Source organism: Notolepis coatsorum (genome assembly GCF_963971535.1).
Source record: "Notolepis coatsorum genome assembly, chromosome: 20".
Taxonomy (NCBI): Eukaryota; Metazoa; Chordata; class Actinopteri; order Aulopiformes; family Paralepididae; genus Notolepis; species Notolepis coatsorum.
In genome coordinates this window covers 70,570,447-70,590,045 of record NC_140184.1, presented here as the reverse complement: position 1 = coordinate 70,590,045, position 19,599 = coordinate 70,570,447, and the positions used below count along the sequence as shown (strand labels likewise).

Sequence of the window (19,599 nt, the reverse complement as noted above, 5' to 3'; positions counted from 1 at the left end):
AAGAATCGGAATCGAGAATTGTTTAGAACAGGAATTGAAATGGAGAATCGGAATCGTTCAAATCCAAACGATGCCCAACCCTAGTTACGACTGTCCAATTCAACCTCTCAATCAATCAATCAGATTTATTTATATAGCACATTTCACATGACTCGTGTCAACCAAAGTGCTGTACAGAGGGTAGATACACATACCGTAATTCCTCTAATAGTAACCCCGACTTGTATTTGTTTCAACTGTAGCTGATACCAGGCTTGTATTAGGAGGAGGCATGTATAAGAGAGAGGCTGAGAGGCCTATATTTCTAATTTTCAAACAGATCATAATGAATAAATCAACATTTTGTGTCAGTTTGAACCCAGTAAAATGTACTGGTTTCATTTATTGAAACCAAGTACTGTATGCAATACGGTAGTAAACAGTGCAATTACAGGTGGTCAAAAAAAGTAAAATAAAGTAAAATAGTGCAATCACAATACTGGTATAATAATAATAATAATAATAATAATAATAACTTCGTTTTATACAATTCTGAGGTAGGCTTACTCTCTTGGTAAACATTAACACCATACCATTATATGGTATTTACTGCACAGCCAGGCCAGCATATACATGAAACCCGGCTTGTATTAGGAGGCCGGCTTATAATTGCTTAGCTCAACAGCGCACCCGGCCATTAATAGAGACCCGGTTTTTAATTGAATACCGGTTACTATTAGAGGAATTACGGTAGATACATAATGACAACAATCACACTCCGTTTTATGGGAGGGCACACAGGCAAACACATAGGAAAACAGGGCATTAACCTGTGCCCTTCTATTTATTTTTTTCCATGTACAACACATTCATGATTCTGTATGCGCAGTCTGAGGGTATCAAAGTGGTGTGCTACCAATATTCTAGGACATTTGATATTTTGTATTCTAGGACATTTGATATTTTGTGATATTTTGTATTCTAGGACATTTGATATTTTGTAGTGATGTACGATATATCGGCGCCCATATAATACCAACCGATATGGCCATTTTTGTACACATCGGTATCGGTCCGATATCAAGATAGGGCCGATATTTAAAAAATAAAATAATATATATATACTTTTTAAATCTTTTTTATTTTATTTTTATTTTTTATACTTGTTTTGGCCTTAAATAGTTTCAAAATATCAGTCATTTCTGAAAATAAGTTACAAAAGTACAAAATAAATGTGTTTTGGAAAATAGCTCTTTATTTGATTATCATAAAAAAGTGTTTTCTATACAGAGATATCGACATCGGTAAATATCGGTATCGACCAGAACTAGGGATGTCCCGAACACGTTTTTTTGCTCCCGATCCGATCCCGATCATGTGATTTTGAGTATCTACCGATACCGATATTTCCCGATCCGATCAAAAAAAATTATATTTAATTCTTATCTTTTTTTTCTTTTCTTTTTTTTCCTCAACAAACATGACCATGTTCACGTCTTAAACTCATACTGAGGCCTTAGTTTTGGTTTTAAATTGCATATCATCATTCATTTATTTATTGTCACAGAGCAGAAGAATTTTGCCAAAACAAACCAATAGTATCCAGCTGCAGAACGGCAGACCAGCCACACTCTCAGACCCAAACGCATTTCCTTTGATTTAATTATACATCAAATGATTTATGAAGTTAACTTTTCACCTGGATAACGTCAACATTCAGGGTGAATGTAATGTGAGAAATTGGGATACAAAAAATAAAAAAAAATTATTTGGGTCTGAGAGTGTGGCTAGTCTGCCGTTCTGCAGCTGGATACTATTGGTTTGTTTTGGCAAAATTCGTCTGCTCTGTGTGACAATAAATAAATGAATGATGATATGCAATTTAAAACCAAAACTAAGGCCTCAGTATGAGTTTAAGACACAAACATGGTCATGTTTGTTGAATAAAAAAAGTAAAAAAAAGAGAGAAAAAAAGAATGGCAGATTCTTTTTTCTTTTTTTTTTCCGATCCCGATCTTCGGAAAATCACGTGATCGGCCGCTGTAAGGGACCAAGCAGCCAGACAAGGAGGACACAGTGGTTTTGGCAAAAAGTAAGGGTTTTATTTTACCCATTTCAAAAACATAATTTAAATATAACATAAATGGTCCAAATAATATAGCAGGACAAAAACAGACCTGAACAGAACGGAAGACCATGACAACTAAGAACTCAAAACTATATATAGGCCCTGGCCAGATACATTAATCTAAGTGGGCTAATTGATTAATATTTTACTAAATAATATCTTACACTTCTAATTAATCTAATAAACAATAAACACACAACTACCAAACTGCACAACTAATAATCTTAATTAATAAGGAAATACATATAAGGAAACTAAATTACAATACAATAAACCCCCCCGACATCTCCCGCGACATGGTTTGGTCCACCACCCCCATCCGGCCATTTAGGACAGATCAGTCGCAGCTGCTCTGTTTGCCCAGAGTGGGGATGGCTGGCTGCAGAGTTGGAGAAAACAAACAATGAACAACATGCATGCACTTAACCATGTAAGTCAAATAATAAAGAATGGATATGATATCAGTACGCAAGTCTGTGTCGTGTGTCATTATGTGAAATAGAAATTGTGTATGTGTATCATGAATGTAAACGTGTACAAACATTAACTAACTAAATAAACAATACGGTTAACATGTGCGGGTGCGGTGCACAGACGTATCCGTCACAGCCGCGATCACGTGATCGGATCGGGACATCCCTAACCAGAACAGCAATATTAATATCGGTATCGGCCACAATTTTCACATCACTAATATTTTGTATTCTAGGACATGTGATATTTTGCGGGGGCAGTGTCACAGTCGAGGCCAAAACGCTGACGGGTGTCTCTTTGTTTTCCCCTCCCCAGAGGTTCCAGGTTGCCCACCGCTTGCTGGGAGAGCATGACGTTCCCCTGGCCTGTTTGGAGCAAGTGGTGACGGGTAAGACATTGTGCTACTCTTGTAATTAAGTAACTACATGCATAATAGCCGTCCTTACCAAAATATAGCTTGAGGGCCCAATCAGTAACTTCAGTATTTTTCAATGTTCTGAAATGTAAATATATTAGGTCTGAGCCTAATATAAGAACCTTTTTAAAGGGTGATTGGAGGATCAAGAAAAGAGGGCAGGGTTTGAATCAATTATTGAATGATAATTGCATTTATATAGAACTTTTCTAGACACACAAAACGCTTTACAATGTAGGGTGGAAATTAGGGATGCCCCGATCACGTTTTTTGCCACCGATACCGATAGTCTATGAGCCATATCGGCCGATACCGATGTTTTGGTTTTATAAAAATAAAAATAAAAAAAAATTATATATAATTATTTTTTATTTTTATAAAATATATATATATTATATAATCATACTTGTAGTTGTATTATCTGCAAGACATCGCCACCATGCAACAAGTCAAAATGCTCGCTATCTGCAAACAGCTCCACTGTCTGTGTGTATACTCGAGTAGCCTCCAGCTGCAGCCAGGATTCTCCGGCACTGCAGCTGGACCCTATTGGTATACTCTGCTTTGGTCAAATCACATTCAGCATGCCCTCAGCTAGCCCCTTTTGTGACTGCGATGCAAGCCAGGGGCTCGAATACGCATTGAATCAATGTTATAAGACATTGATATCAGGAGCTATCTGTAGCTACTGCTAGCCGGCTAGATAACATTAAGACAACGCCTCAGTGAACTATTTAGTTTACTGGGACATTTCATTTAAACAGTGAGCTAAAGTGAGCTAACGTTAGCTACCTAGCTACCGGAGGTATCATGCACTCGACTATTGCTGGAGCATTTGTTGATATCAGGAGCTATCAGTAGCTAGCCAACTAGATACCGTTAGACAATGCCTCATGTATTAAACTAAAAGTGAATAGTTGACTGGGTCATTTAGTTTAAACGGTAACGTTAGCTAGGTAGCTAACGTTAGCTCACAGAGGTCCCATGCACTAGACTAGAGCAGACTATTGCCGGAGCCTCTGTTGACACGGGTCTGGGAGGGGCAGGGGGAGGATGAGGATGAGGGGGAGGGGCCGTGCGCTGCAGCTCTGTGTGCCTGAGAGAGAAGTCAGCGAGTGAGAACTCCGCTAAGAATTGGATCATGTTTTTCTATCGGTTTTCACGATCTGCGAAAATAAAGCATTATCGGAATTCACCGATCTCATATTTATACTGAATATCGGCCGATACCGATCGCTGGCCGATCGATCGGGGCATCCCTAGTGGAAATTGCCTCCTTCACAACCACTGTGTAGCACCCAACCTTGGGCTATGCAGGCTTAATGGCTGCCATACACTGGCACCAGGCACACATCACACTACGCAATGGCTGAAAGGCTCAGGAGACAGCCAATTAAGGGGGAGGGATGATTAGGTGGCATTGATGTCAGAGACCAGATTGGGGATTTGGCCAGGAACGTTGGGGAACCCCCTACTCTTAGGCGCCCTGGGTGCGTGAATACTTTCCCTAAGGTGGTTGTCCTTCCGCGTTCGGTTTGCGCAATCTGATTGGCCACTCACCTACGCTATTTTCTGTAACTGTTGTGAAGGGCCAGATTAAACTGAATATATATATGTATCGTTTGATATACTTTGTATATTATTTATATATATACACGGAATATCCCTTTACCTGCGTTCAGACCAGAGTAATATTCGCTCTCCTATTGGACAACGCCCCCAGGCGCCAGCGCGCAAGCCCCCAACGGCAAGTTCAAAGACAACTGCAGGCATGTCAGAACATGCCCAGAGTCAGCGTAGTAATACGAGACAAGGACTGAGGTTGGGACTAGATATTCACTTAAGTATATATATTGGCGCAGGTGTAAACAGCAGTACCCTTACCCACCTTCACCACGAGTCAACGTGCAGTGAAGTGAGCAACCTTGCGTCTAAATAGAGCATTGAGAACCGCGTGCGAATAGAATGGTAAAAGTGTCAGAGTTTAATGAAGTAACGTTGAGTTCGACTTAATCTAATGTGAAGTAAATAGTCGATCATTTATTGTATATCGTGCGGCCACAGTTCTTCCGTGTGTAGCATTACCCATCAGTTCGTCGTGTCTTTAGCTAGTGCACTTAACCAGGCTGTGTGGCCTAAATACGTCGCCCACACCCGAGGAGTCCTAGGCGGAGAACCGTTGGACATGTACACAGGAGAATCGGCGTCGGCGATTGCAAAACCATTCCTGGTTGGATTATATTGCTTTGGGACGTGACTACCGGAGAAGAGCATCGTTGATTTCCACTATCGTTTGGGATTCAACCTCGTGAGGATTACCACTCGGGCCTGCCTCGTGGACGGGGCTGGCTAGCTGTCATCAATGCTGTCGAGCATTTTGGATTACAACTATTGCTTTTGCTGCTGATCAAGGGAGTTTACAAGCACCGACTCCTGTACCTGGAGTCTCTTTATTCCTCATTGAATCAGACGGAGTACCCGAACATTCCTCTACCCTCCAGGCCTTACACCCCGGAGGGAACCCATTGTCTCCAGTTGGTACCAGTGTTGCCCTATATAATTGCTACTATACAACAGGTGGCGTCAGCTTAGACCCATCGTAGGATTCCTGCTATTCTTAGTGACTTATGCTCTTGACTGACTTTACGTATATTCTTTGCCATACAAGCGCGACCCTAATTCTCATTCTGTAACCTAACGTTGCCTAATAATAATAAATTACCCTCCAATAGTATTTCTGTGTCAATGCCGTGTTCTTGTGGGTGTTCACCATCTATATTTGATGTACTGTCTGGCCAGTAATTAAAGTACATAACTAGCAGTGGCCAGTAATTAAAGTACATAACTAGCAGTGGTTTAATCTATCACAATCTTTAATACAGTCAGGGTTTTGTAACCCCTCAGTTACAGTAACGTTAATTAATTTATCCACTCTGGTTGATAAGATAAGATATTTCTTTATTGATCCCCTTGGGGTAATTCAGGCATCACACCAGCATGGGGGGGGGGGGGGGTACACAGGTAGTGAAAACAACACAAGCAGGGTAAACAAATAAGTCAATAGAATTGACTATCTAACCAACTGAAATATACAGTATTCACAGTATCACAGTATTCACATAAGGTGCAGTATGCATAAGGTGGTGTTATTGTCCTTTTTGGGACACGCGAGTGGATAGATTATTTAACGTTACGAAAAGAAAAAAAAGTAAGCAAGAGATTCGAACCGGGGACCATATGGTCCACAGGCAGGGCAATAACCAGTTGAGCTATACAAGCTGTCATGAATTGTTACTGACTAATCCATCATTTACACTTTTCAAGTGCCAATTGCGGTCGTCGTCCATTATTTGGCATTAATAAATCGGATATCATGCGTGTGTGCTTTTGTGTGTGCTCGTTAAGCCTTTCCCTACGCATATTCATTTCTGGAGCATTTCTTTATCCACTCTGGCGTGATGGTGTATTGTACTCTCAAATCGCTTCCTGTTGAATGAATCGGTTGAGTGCAGCGCCGACTCTCTACTTACGAGGGGGGCGTAATAGCGCAGGTCAGTGGCCAATCAGATCGCGCAAACCGAACGTGGAAGGGCAACCACCTTAGGGAAAGTATTCACGCGCCCTGGGTTCTTTAACGGCCATGTAGCTAGATAGGTCAATTACAGTTGGTGTCTACTACCACTGGATAGAAGTTCTGCAGCAACATGCTGTAGTTCCCCAAAATTCACTGCACTGTTCACTGTTCGATTCAAGTTTGCTTTTATTTGTCACATATAAAGTACATGTACTTTACAGTGAAATGTTTGGTTCTGTATGAGCCCCTGAGAATGTGCTTCATACAGTAAAAAAATAAGTAAGTAAAAGAGGAATAAAGTCCCAACACTATACAAATATACAATTTACAACTAAAGTACAATGAAAGTACATTGTGTTCTCATGTGATATGTTTATGTACAGTTACATAAGCAAATGTTTTATTTGCACTGTATCGTTTCTGATCAGCGTGTCCCTGATCTGTACTCATGAAAGCATCTTATAAACGTAAAACATCTAACAATACAAATAAACACTTGAAAAAAGACGATTGAAAAAATAAGAAAAGAAAAGAGAAATGGAAAAAAGGTGGGGGACTAAGGCTACGTTTAGACGGAGAGAGTCTGAACAGAAACCGCAAAAGTCGTCTTACGGTTTCACTTTTAATTTTGCGTTTAGACTATCGTTTTGGGATGGAATTATCCGTGCAGACGAGGCTGTAACGACTCCAGACGACTGAGCCCCGCTGTCACACGATTGGCCCATATGTCACATGACGTGCTGTGAAGACCCGCCCTACTCTGCCTCTGATTCGCAGACTGTGGGTGGGGAATGTGATTGGACCAAAGCAGAGTCACTCACAGACAGTGGGTCCAGTCACGCCGCGGGACAGATTCTTGTGTATTTAAAAGTACTGCCAATGTAGCCTTCAGGTGATCGCCATGGATAGAATCAGACATGCTTTGTTTACGCTTCTAGGCTACTGACGCATGCCTGTGATGTAAGCAGTACACGCGACGAGAGCCTTAACAACCCTTTCGTCATCGTTTTATGCGGTTTGACAGTTTAGATGAGTAAAAACGCTGTTTCCGTATAAACGAAAGGCACATCCGAATTTTTTTTTGTGCAGATTCACCTGCTAGCGTTTCCGTCTAAACGGGGCCTAAGTTTACCTTTTGATGTCGACCATAAATAGACTCTACATTTAAAATGAATCTGAGGAGCCTTTTATCGTGAGTCTTGAGTTTCTCCAGTTTAAGATGTTGTGTCACATATTTTGACAGATGCAGTGATACTGCTTATACTTGTTTATGGGCCTATTGGAAGAAGCTCGAGCCGCTTACTTAACCAGCCTGAAAGTGCATGAACAAATGGCCAAGTTGTCTTCTCTTTCTTTGATTAAAGATTCAAGATTGTTTATTGTTTATTGATGTAGCCTATTATAGTTTTCTCCTGGTGGCTGAGACGAGTTATAGATCCAGTCATTATCTACTGTATCTGAATTGGGCTCTCTTTACCTGATTTGACCACTTCAGGGCTGCATATTGACACATTCCATTTAGTATACCTGTTCTTATACAATACACTTTGAAAAAGAGCATCACCTTTGAAATAGTTTTTTGTGTTAAGAGCATGGTCAACGCCGACCCCTCCCGCACCACAGTGGTAGGCTGTTAAACAGAATTCCATACCTGCCTACATTCTGGTTTATTCTGTAATGGTCACTTGTTGTCACCTCTCCTGTTAATCTCTCGCGTTTATGGTAATTCTCATTGATAAATAACAAGCGTCTCTGCTGTGAATGTGGGGTATGAGTCCTGGTCGTTACAATAGCAACTCCTGGTCGGTCGGGGCACCTGTTCAGCGGGGGGAGGTGACCTGGAATGGGAGATTGCGTGAACCTCCCAGTGAAACTCCTCGCTATCGGGTGAAAAGAAGCGACTGTGTATCGGAGGTGGCGTGGGGTAGTCTACACCCTCCCCAGACTGACAGTAGGGCAGCGCAACGGCCAGGAAGGGAATTGGCATAACAACCAAATTGGGGGATGGGAGAAAATGTTTGTATATGTAATGAACATTCGTGTGTAAATAATGGTCTAACTCAATCATTTACAGGCCTAGTAACTTAGCCTGTGTCTGTATCTCCTCCATGCATGTGCATGTTGAGGGGAGGGCTCTGGAAGAAAATAAGAAAAAAGTAAATGGCAGGTTTGTAATTCCATTAATCGTGATTAATAATCATGATCACAATATCGAGCAAAACAATTGCAATTATTATTTCTTTTCACAATTGTGCAGCCCTAACCTCCTAGATGATACACCTAGATGGGCTTAGGGTACACCTCATTAACTGAAGCCAGTTAACGTCTGTCCTCGGCTGGGCAGTGATCTGTTGGTATCTTCACGATGAGGTCACAGTCCAGAGTGGTGGGCTGTGACGGAGCAGCCTGTCTGGGATTAAACTGGTTTATGTAGCTCGTTGCTGACACGGCTCACAGGCAGCGGGGGGCTGATGGAGTTAAACTGGTGGAGCATGAAGCTTTGTTTCCTTCTGTCTCTGGCCTTTGCATGTGTCCTTTGTCATAGTGCTGGCCTGGCAAAGCCACCCAGAGGTCACTCAAGTTTGTGTCAGTGTATTAGTGAACAACATCTCTCTGAAATTGGCTATTAGGGACCACATGGCGTTAGTTGGTTTGAGATTTGTTTGGTTCTTGGGATGATGTTAAAGGGGACATGCATTGCTATTCCTTGCACTATTTGGGCAACTCTACACAATTCATGTGAGTCTATTGAACACATCTGTAATAATTTTTTCTCAAAAAAAATCATTGTTTTATATTTCTAATGGAGTACTCAAAAGCATCATTTTCCAGGCGGTCAGGTGGCGTAGCGGAGATTGCGCTCGTCACCAACGCAGGAGATGCTGGGTTCGAGCCCAGCTCTCGGCGTTGCTACCAGCTTGGCTGGTCGTTCATACTAATACAATTGGCAGTATTAGGGGGTGGGAAGCTGGCGGGTGGGAATCTGGCGTTGTGGACAGCGACGCCTACAGGTCAGGTCTCGGCGCTTGCTCAGCGGGGGCAGGACTTGGTGGAGATAGCGTGCCCTCCCACGCGTTACACTTCACCAATGAGAGTCCTCGCTGCCAAGTGAAAAAAAGACGTCACTGGCAGTCGCCTCACGTATCGGAGGAAGCGTGCGGTCGGCTTTGGGACGCCCTTGTACCGACTCGTAGGAGAACATGCATACAGCAGCCAGGTAGGGAAGGGGGGGGATTGGCACAGTGGCTAAATTGGGCCGGGGAGAAAAACAAAAAAAAACGCATCATTTTCCAGCCTCAGGATTTCAGGCTGTTATTGGATGGGCTCCGCCCATAAGCGTTTTTTTAGTGACAGTCACCCACACAGCGTGATACATACGAGAGAGAGAACGAGCAAGCGAGAGAGGGGGAGAGAGAGAGAGAGAGAGGAGAGATGCGTCCCCGACACACACGCAGTCAAGTTTGTGTGTGTGTCCCCGACGAGGGAGAGAGATGGTGCACACACATTTACACACACTTCTGCACAGTCCCTCTCGCCGTCCCTCACTCTCTCTCTCTCTCTATCTCTCTCTCTCCTTGCTCGTTCTCTGCCTGTCAAAACCCATTTGAGGAAGTGTCGGGTTCACACTACGCCTACCCCTACGTCCCCGACACACACGCAGTCAAGTTTGTGTGTGTGTGTCCCCGACGAGGGAGAGAGATGGCGCACACACATTTCTGCACGGACTCGCGACTCCCGCCGGTCCCTTTCTCACTCTCCCTCTCTATCTATCTCTCTCCCTCTCACTCGTTCTCTGCCTGTCAAAACCCGTTTGAGGAAGTGTCGGGTTACACTATGCACTACAACCATAGAGGGGGCGTTACTGCAGATCAGTACCCTATTCACGTCAGGAATACCGTCAAACCAGAACGGCTTAGTTGAGTGAGGGAAGATCTCGTGAACTCGAGACTAGACTGATGAGTTAATAAAGGCTAATTAGAGACACAGACCCATTGATACTAACCCCTATTGCTATAAATCAATGCTAAATACTGGAAAAGGCCATTTATAATGCATGTCCCCTTTCTTTTTCTTCTCCTTTTGCTATATCTTATTTCAGGACACCTTCTCTCTGGTTTTGAATGACAAGCTTTGTCTGCAAAATATTTTAATACCAGATATTTAAGTGACCATGGTTTACGTGGATGGCCTATATTCCTGTCTGTGTAGTACGAGCGCTGTAATAGGGGTGGCACAATGGTCAGCAGGGTCCTGGGTTCAAACCCCAGCAGGGGCCTTTCTGTGTGTAGGTTGCATGTTCTCAACGTGTTTGTGTGGTTTTCCTCCGGGCACTCTGGTTTCCTCCCACACCATATGAAAGAGATGCTAGGTACTTATTCTTGCCTTGACCAAGGTACTGGCATTACAACTGGAGTTGGTCCCCAGGTGCCTACTGCTCCAAAATGTTTAGGATGGGTCAAATGCAGAGGATGGATTTCCTCAAGGGGATTCATAAAAATAAGTTCTTCCCAAAGGTTCTCCTTCCCATTTTCCATTGCTCCCAGGCATTGACCCATCAGCTCTCTCTCTCTCTCTCTCTCTCTCTCTCTCTCTCTCTATCTTTCTCTATCCCTCTCTCTATCTCTCTCTCTCTCTCTCAGTCTTCTCAGTCCGAGTTCTGTGTTTTTCTTCCTCTCAGTAAACGATACAAAGAGGAAGAGGAAGGTTCTGGGGTCAAACCAGAAACTGAAGTTCAACCCCACCGAGCTCATCTTGTACTGCAAGGACTTCCGCATCATCAGGTTCTGCTTTGATGAGGCCGGGCCCGAGAGTGCCAAGAAGGTGAGTGTTTCCTGACGTTTCCTGGAAGAAGGTCTGTTTAATGTATAAATAGTATGAACAGGAATGTTGACGTTTCCATCGATCCCAGTGACGAGATAAGAGCTTGTAGGTTATTTGTGAACCGTAGCTCAGTGGATTGCAAGCTATTACTCTGCCCTACTTACCATTACGGAATGCATAGTTTCCAAGGACAATGTATCATTATTTTTGCTAACAATTTGTAGGAATCGTCCCAAATATATCCATATTTGCCTGAATATATCTGCATATAGCCCCTCTATATACTTACTTATACACCCGCATATAACCCATAGCTCTGTACGATAGCATGTACAAATGCTGTATAAACCATATATATATATTTATTCTCACCGCATATATATCTATCCACACACCTGTCTGTATTTACCTGCACATGGTCCTTTTACATATCTGTAGATACTATATCTATATCTGTACATATCCTACTCTTACTAGTTACGCTGCTGGCCAGTATGACTACTACCATACTGTCTTTATACCTGTATCATTGTACATAATAATACTACAACTCTGTACATACATCTGATTACCACTTCACTCAGTAGTACTAATTTGTATATTTTGTACCCGGTTTAATCACCATTGTATATTGCTGTTGCACTTACAGCTACAATTGCACTCTGGTTGGATGCCAAACCTATTTTCGTGCCGTACCTGTATAATGACAATACATTTGAATCTAAGCATAGCTTCCAAAGACGATGCATCATCATTTTTGCTAACAATTTGTCGGAATCATCCCCAAAAAAAGTGAATAATATGATGGGTGTTACTTCTATGGCAATGTCTCACCTCAAAAGTGACCGGGACAACTGCTTTATATAAAATGGTAAATGGTGCATTTAAATAGTGCTTTTATCCAAAGAGCTTTTCAATTTTGTTTGCAGGAATCGAACCGGGAACCTTCCCAATATAAAGGGGCGACAATGGTTTAGGAGGTAGAGCAGTCGTCTGGTAATCCGGAGGTTCCCGGTTAAATTCCCGGGCAGTGTGTCAAAGTGTCCTTAAGCAAGACACTTAACCCCTAATTGCTCCCGATGAGCAGGTTGGCACCTTGCATGGTTGCCCCCACCATATGTGAGTGAACGGGTAAAATGTGAGGAACAAATTGTAAAGGGCTTTGGATAAAAGCGCTATATAAATGCACCATTTACCATTTATATTGAACTCAACAGGACCACAACAAACAGGGTCAAGCCAATATTTCAGAGAACAGACTCCGACTTCACTCTGTTCATTCAAAGGGGGCGGGGTTGTATTGTACAAAAGACTTCGGCCTGTGAGTCTGAATCCTGGGAGGAAGACAGACAGGCGAGTTGTCACCCTAAGCGGAACCTGCCAGCCTCTGGCAACATGTGACGCCTGGATTGGGGTTTTTAAAATCACCATCACAAGTACCAGCCTACAGGAACAATAAGCCCATTCAGCCCCCTTTAGCTCATTGGCAACTCTGCAAATGCAAATGCTATTGCTATTGATCGTCGGGCTCAGTCAGAAATGTCTTGGGAAGTGCATGACATGAATCTGTATGTGCCGGGAGCCCTCCCAGAGCTCCTTGTCCCTTGTTCCTCGTCTTAAAGGGTGATTCTCACGGAAATTGAGCCTTAGTGGGATTGTCTCTGGAATTCTTTTACATAACTTAAACCGTATTGCGATCCTGAATCTCAATGGGACAAAGCTTCAATTGCTGCAAGGAACAATAACATACGGCGGTACTGAGGAAAGAAAATAGCTGTAATTTTTGGTCAGATGATTAGTTTGCCACGATGACAGCGATACAATTTTAAGCATGTTTTTTATATTAGCCAAGATAGTTAATTTTTATCCTTTTATTCCTTTGCCTAAAACCTGGTCTTTGTAGTGGTGGTTATTGTCGTCATAACATCTCAAAGATACAGCTCCTCTGACCGACTGCAGAGTGGGATTTGCATCTTTGGCTCCTCTTTCTTTGGAAATATCATCTTTTGATTTGATTTGATTGATTTGATCAAATCAAAAGATGATATTTCCAAAGAAAGAGGAGCCAAAGATGCAAATCCCACTCTGCAGTCGGTCAGAGGAGCTGTCGAAAGTTCAGTTTCTCTCTCCCCCTCGCTCATACACACATGAACATACACGCATCCTATATTTCATTTCATTTAAATTTTTTATTTAAACTTGAAAGGCAACTGCGGTTTCCCTCATTTATAGTCACGTTGAGTGTACATACAAAAATAAGACAAAAAAAAGCATATAAAATCGTAAGAAGACGAGGCAAAAAGCAAGGATAACAAATAATTTTAAACGCATACAAGTTGATTGGCAAAGGTTCGAGATCAAGGTTTTAAATTCTGCAACAGAGGGGAGAATCTCAAGCTTTAAGGACTGTTTGAGTTAATTCTATGAGCTAGGGGCGTCATTGCAAAATGCAGATTTAAACCCCTGTGAGGACCAGCCAGTCACTAGAACGGGTTCCATAGGTTTCATATACATCTGTCTGTAAATTTAATGATATTTAACAATTGTATCTATTATTATTATTTCACAACGTACCGACACACAATAATGGACTGACGACTTAACGTTAGCAGCCCATTAACCTCTTAACACATTATTTGCCAACAACGAGATTTCTTGTTATTGGCCGCCATGCGCTGGTTGCCAATAACGAGATTTCTCGTTATTTAATCGTTATTTATTTTATTAGCAATATCCATTCATTTTTCATCCGTCCAGCCTGACATTATCATTGGGAATGGCTCTGAGCTCGAAAATGGCAAATACCGCCCCCTATCGTCTCCCGGATGGTAATGCACATCATTGGATTGGATTGAGTGAAAAACTGCATCAGAGAAAAACTCCGGTCCAGGGTTTTCCCATCTCTGGCAAGCAGTGTCGTGTTACCAGATTCACTGGCGAGGCTGGGAGCAGCTTGGATTATGTGTTTCGGACTATAAGGTTGGATCAATAAACGCGATCAATATTTGGAATGGCGATCAGGAATTGGATTCATCTTTTTGCAGAACATCTGATCTGAGGTAAGGAATCTGTTACCAGTTTTGGGTTAATCAGAGTTGTTTTTCACAGATTTCACAACGTGTGGCGTTTGGCGCTGAGTGCGGCACGAATAAATGATTTTTCAGCCCGCTTTTGTATCGTGCATAAGAACACAAATACTCTCGATAATCTAGCGTCTATTTGAAAACTATTCATAAATCAGCCGGAAAATGACAGCGTGTTTTGTGTATTCCAGTAAATGGCTATTTTCGCGGAATTTCTCTGAGATTTCTAGAACTCTCCAAAACTATACTCTTATTCAAAACGGTATAAAACGGAAATGTACTGATGAAAAAACAATCCGTTTCGTACATGTTGACTGCAAGCAAGTCATTGATAAGCGACGGGTGTATTAGACACATAGCCATACTTTAAGATATAGTTTAATCCCTTGCAAATGTGCTCGTCCTCCCATTGATTAACGTGGTGGCATCCAAGCGATAAATCGTCATATCCGGCTGGCAACCAATGTGTTAACAGGCACCCAGAAAAGTGACAATTTTCTTTTTTGCATACTTTTTTTTGCAAAGCTTAGCTTTATACTTTATATACTTATAGCACATGCATGAGGCTGGTCTGGAAATCACTTTTAGTGCTAATGAAATGGAGTAACAGAGGTCTGAACTTGAGTTGAACTTGAACTTGTGTACTCACATTTTTCTGTAGTGGTTGCAATTTTATAAATATCTGTTCAGAAATGGGTCTTTGAGAGACGTCCGAATATAACCGGTGTTAAAAAAAAGCTCTCCAAAATCCATTTCCTCATCCACCGCCATTTGTTCTGAAGTCTGATTGACTTCTGGTTTTCGTTCGTCAACTTTCACCTAGATCCCTTAGTTGCACCCCCCCCCCACGTATGGTGTCGTTGGAAAGGTACACTCATTGGCTACAACACTGACCAATAATGTTCGCCATCAGCGGATGATTGTCAGTTCTGGAGCGTCTCTAGTCCGGGGTGGTCATCTGGGCTCGTAAAAGGACGCTCGCCTGACATATCATCGGGTAACTCGAGAACCGAGGCACGGATTTGGTCGAGTGAGGTGGTGTTCGAACGGCAACAAATAGATCTTTCGAACGGTAATATATATTGTGACAAACCTGGTAGTGTTCAGGCTCGCCACGGTTCAAATTCGAATGTCCACATGAGCAATATCAATCAATACAAATATTTATTGAATTCAGGGCAGAATGAATGGTCGTGATTCAGTCCGAGGTCAAAAACACAAAACGGGCTCGCCGACAGAAAAAGGGATTGTTCTCAATTCAGGATAGTTGTCCAGTCCAGGGTCAGTACACAAGGGGGAATCTCAGCCAGTCCAGGGTCCAGTACACAAAGAACACCTACTCGCTTTCTCCTCACCTTTCACTACCTCTCACCGTCACAACTCTGAACAAACAATCTCTCTCTCTCTCTCTCTCTCTCAATACAACAACTCCAACCTCACCTCCGCTCAACTTACTCCTGACTAACCAAGTGGCTTTGTAGTGTGTGTGTGTCTGGGGTGTGTGCACGTGAGATGTGTGTCAACTAGGGCTGACCCCTAGAAGAGGCCTAGAAGCGTGGCTAACACCCCTTCCTGACAGGGAGCGACACGAGCGAGCGTGATTGCGAAAATGATTAAAATGTATTCGTTTCAATCAGACTATCCTGACCTGCCGCGAGCGACAGCGAACTGAGCGGCGATGTCGTTCCCCCCTCAAATATTCGCTCGCTGTGTCTCTAGTTGAGCGATTACTTGGCAGAGTCCCGCCCCTAAACACTTTTTATTGGTCAAGAATTGCAGGCTGCTTTGCCCCCGTTAACACACACAGACACACTCGGACACGCGCCGCCTCATATCAGGACAGTGTCGCGCGCGATTTCGTCTCCAGTTCGCTCGCTCGCTGCCTGTCAGGAACCGGTGTAACGGCCTAGAAGCGTGGCTAACGCTAATGGCACGCATACCAGAAGCTAACTGCCTACGAAAACAGGCACAGAGGCACTGAAAGAGGATTTCACCATCTAATGAACACACTAGACTAGACAAATATCAAGATGTATCCATCAGTGGACCAATTGCATGCTTTTGCAGAGGACAAGAAGCCTTCAGTCAACTTCTTCAGACATTAAGCACCCCCCACAGCCCAAATGGAATGATAAAAAAAAATATATATATATAGTCGACTAACGGCAAATTTTGGCCAATCATAGTCGACCATCCAAATCCTTAGTCGGGGACAGCCCTAGTGTCAACTAATTATGCGCAGTTGTATTAATATATTTTCCGTATTTTTCTCCCATCCCCAATTTAGTCGTTATGCCAATTCCCTTCCTGGCCGTTGCACGCATTTCCCCCCCACTTGCCGGCCTAGGGAGGGTTGAAGACTATCACATGTGGAGTCAGCCAGACGCTTCTTTTCACCTGACAGCGAGGACTCTAACTGGGCGAGTGTAATGCGTGGGAGGATCACACTACCGCTTAGTCCGCTGCGCTACACAGCCCCCCCCTGCATATGAGATGTGTGTGAACTAATGCTGCGCAGGTGTATTCTATCAGTACTAATCATCTACCTAATTGACTCTACTCCTTCTGTGGCAGAAGTATCTCCCATCCTTCACATATCCATGGGAGGGGGGAGGAGATCTGTCGCAATATATTTGGCGAAAAATGCAGCCCTGAGCCGCTTGACGCTCGCAAAGTGACATGCCTTTCGTGCGTTCCGCGCACGGGCACAGTTATGTGGTTAAACTGTCTTTGACTGGCAGACCAAAAAAATATCTACTTTTGATGTTTACCCTGTCTGTCCCACACAAACTCAATAGGTCGCCAATTTAAACAGAGAAGACAATTTCCACTGATGCGTTGGCTTTCAAATGTAGACCGAATGATGAGAATGTTTCCCTACTTTCAGTGTTTCACCCGTCGTTTAATTGGTAGTGTCTGCACCAGTCATCAGGACATTGGTAGTGTCTGCACCAGTCATCAGGACAGTGGTAGTGTCTGCACCAGTCATCGGGACATTGGTAGTGTCTGCACCAGCCATCAGGACAGTGTTGGTGTCTGCACCAGCCATCAGGACAGTGGTAGTGTCTGCACCAGCCATCAGGACAGTGGTAGTGTCTGCACCAGCCATCAGGACAGTGTTGGTGTCTGCACCAGTCATCAGGACAGTGGTAGTGTCTGTACCAGCCATCTGGACAGTGGTAGTGTCTGCACCAGTCATCAGGACAGTGGTAGTGTCTGCACCAGCCATCAGGACAGTGTTGGTGTCTGCACCAGCCATCAGGACAGTGGTAGTGTCTGCACCAGCCATCAGGACAGTGGTAGTGTCTGCACCAGCCATCAGGACATTGGTAGTGTCTGCACCAGTCATCTGGACAGTGGTAGTGTCTGCACCAGTCATCAGGACAGTGGTAGTGTCTGCACCAGTCATCTGGACAGTGGTAGTGTCTGCACCAGTCATCTGGACAGTGGTAGTGTCTGCACCAGTCATCGGGACATTGGTAGTGTCTGCACCAGCCATCAGGACATTGGTAGTGTCTGCACCAGTCATCTGGACAGTGGTAGTGTCTGCACCAGCCATCAGGACAGTGTTAGTGTCTGCACCAGCCATCAGGACAGTGGTAGTGTCTGCACCAGCCATCAGGACAGTGGTAGTGTCTGCACCAGCCATCTGGACAGTGTTAGTGTCTGCACCAGTCATCTGGACATTGGTAGTGTCTGCACCAGTCATCAGGACAGTGTTAGTGTCTGCACCAGTCATCAGGACAGTGGTAGTGTCTGCACCAGTCATCAGGACAGTGGTAGTGTCTGTACCAGTCATCAGGACAGTGGTAGTGTCTGTACCAGTCATCAGGACAGTGGTAGTGTCTGCACCAGTCATCAGGACAGTGTTAGTGTCTGTACCAGTCATCAGGACAGTGTTAGTGTCTGCACCAGTCATCAGGACAGTGGTAGTGTCTGCACCAGTCATCAGGACAGTGTTAGTGTCTGCACCAGTCATCAGGACAGTGGTAGTGTCTGCACCAGCCATCAGGACAGTGTTAGTGTCTGCACCAGCCATCAGGACATTGGTAGTGTCTGCACCAGTCATCAGGACAGTGTTAGTGTCTGCACCAGTCATCAGGACAGTGGTAGTGTCTGCACCAGTCATCAGGACAGTGTTAGTGTCTGCACCAGCCATCTGGACAGTGTTAGTGTCTGCACCAGCCATCAGGACAGTGGTAGTGTCTGCACCAGTCATCAGGACAGTGGTAGTGTCTGCACCAGTCATCAGGACAGTGTTAGTGTCTGTACCAGCCATCAGGACAGTGGTAGTGTCTGCACCAGTCATCAGGACAGTGGTAGTGTCTGCACCAGTCATCAGGACAGTGGTAGTGTCTGTACCAGTCATCAGGACAGTGTTAGTGTCTGCACCAGTCATCAGGACAGTGGTAGTGTCTGCACCAGTCATCAGGACAGTGGTAGTGTCTGCACCAGTCATCAGGACAGTGGTAGTGTCTGTACCAGTCATCAGGACATTGGTAGTGTCTGCACCAGTCATCAGGACAGTGGTAGTGTCTGCACCAGTCATCAGGACAGTGGTAGTGTCTGTACCAGTCATCAGGACAGTGGTAGTGTCTGCACCAGTCATCAGGACATTGGTAGTGTCTGCACCAGTCATCAGGACAGTGTTAGTGTCTGCACCAGTCATCAGGACATTGGTAGTGTCTGCACCAGCCATCAGGACAGTGGTAGTGTCTGCACCAGCCATCAGGACAGTGGTAGTGTCTGCACCAGTCATCAGGACAGTGGTAGTGTCTGCACCAGTCATCAGGACAGTGTTAGTGTCTGCACCAGTCATCAGGACAGTGTTAGTGTCTGCACCAGTCATCAGGACATTGGTAGTGTCTGCACCAGTCATCAGGACAGTGGTAGTGTCTGCACCAGTCATCAGGACAGTGGTAGTGTCTGCACCAGTCATCAGGACATTGGTAGTGTCTGCACCAGTCATCAGGACATTGGTAGTGTCTGCACCAGTCATCAGGACATTGGTAGTGTCTGCACCAGTCATCAGGACAGTGTTAGTGTCTGCACCAGTCATCAGGACATTGGTAGTGTCTGCACCAGTCATCAGGACATTGGTAGTGTCTGCACCAGTCATCAGGAC

General features: G+C 44.0%; 1 protein-coding gene across 1 annotated transcript in view; it reads left to right on the top strand.

Moving 5' to 3' along the window:
- mtmr10 (myotubularin related protein 10) overlaps positions 1-19,599 on the top strand; it is a 122,139-nt gene that overhangs the window by 51,984 nt on the left and 50,556 nt on the right. The window contains exons 4-5 of the mRNA XM_084337493.1: positions 2,897-2,969; positions 11,249-11,391. Of these exons, the coding sequence (XP_084193619.1) occupies positions 2,897-2,969; positions 11,249-11,391 (216 nt within the window). The remainder of the gene's footprint in view (positions 1-2,896; positions 2,970-11,248; positions 11,392-19,599) is intronic.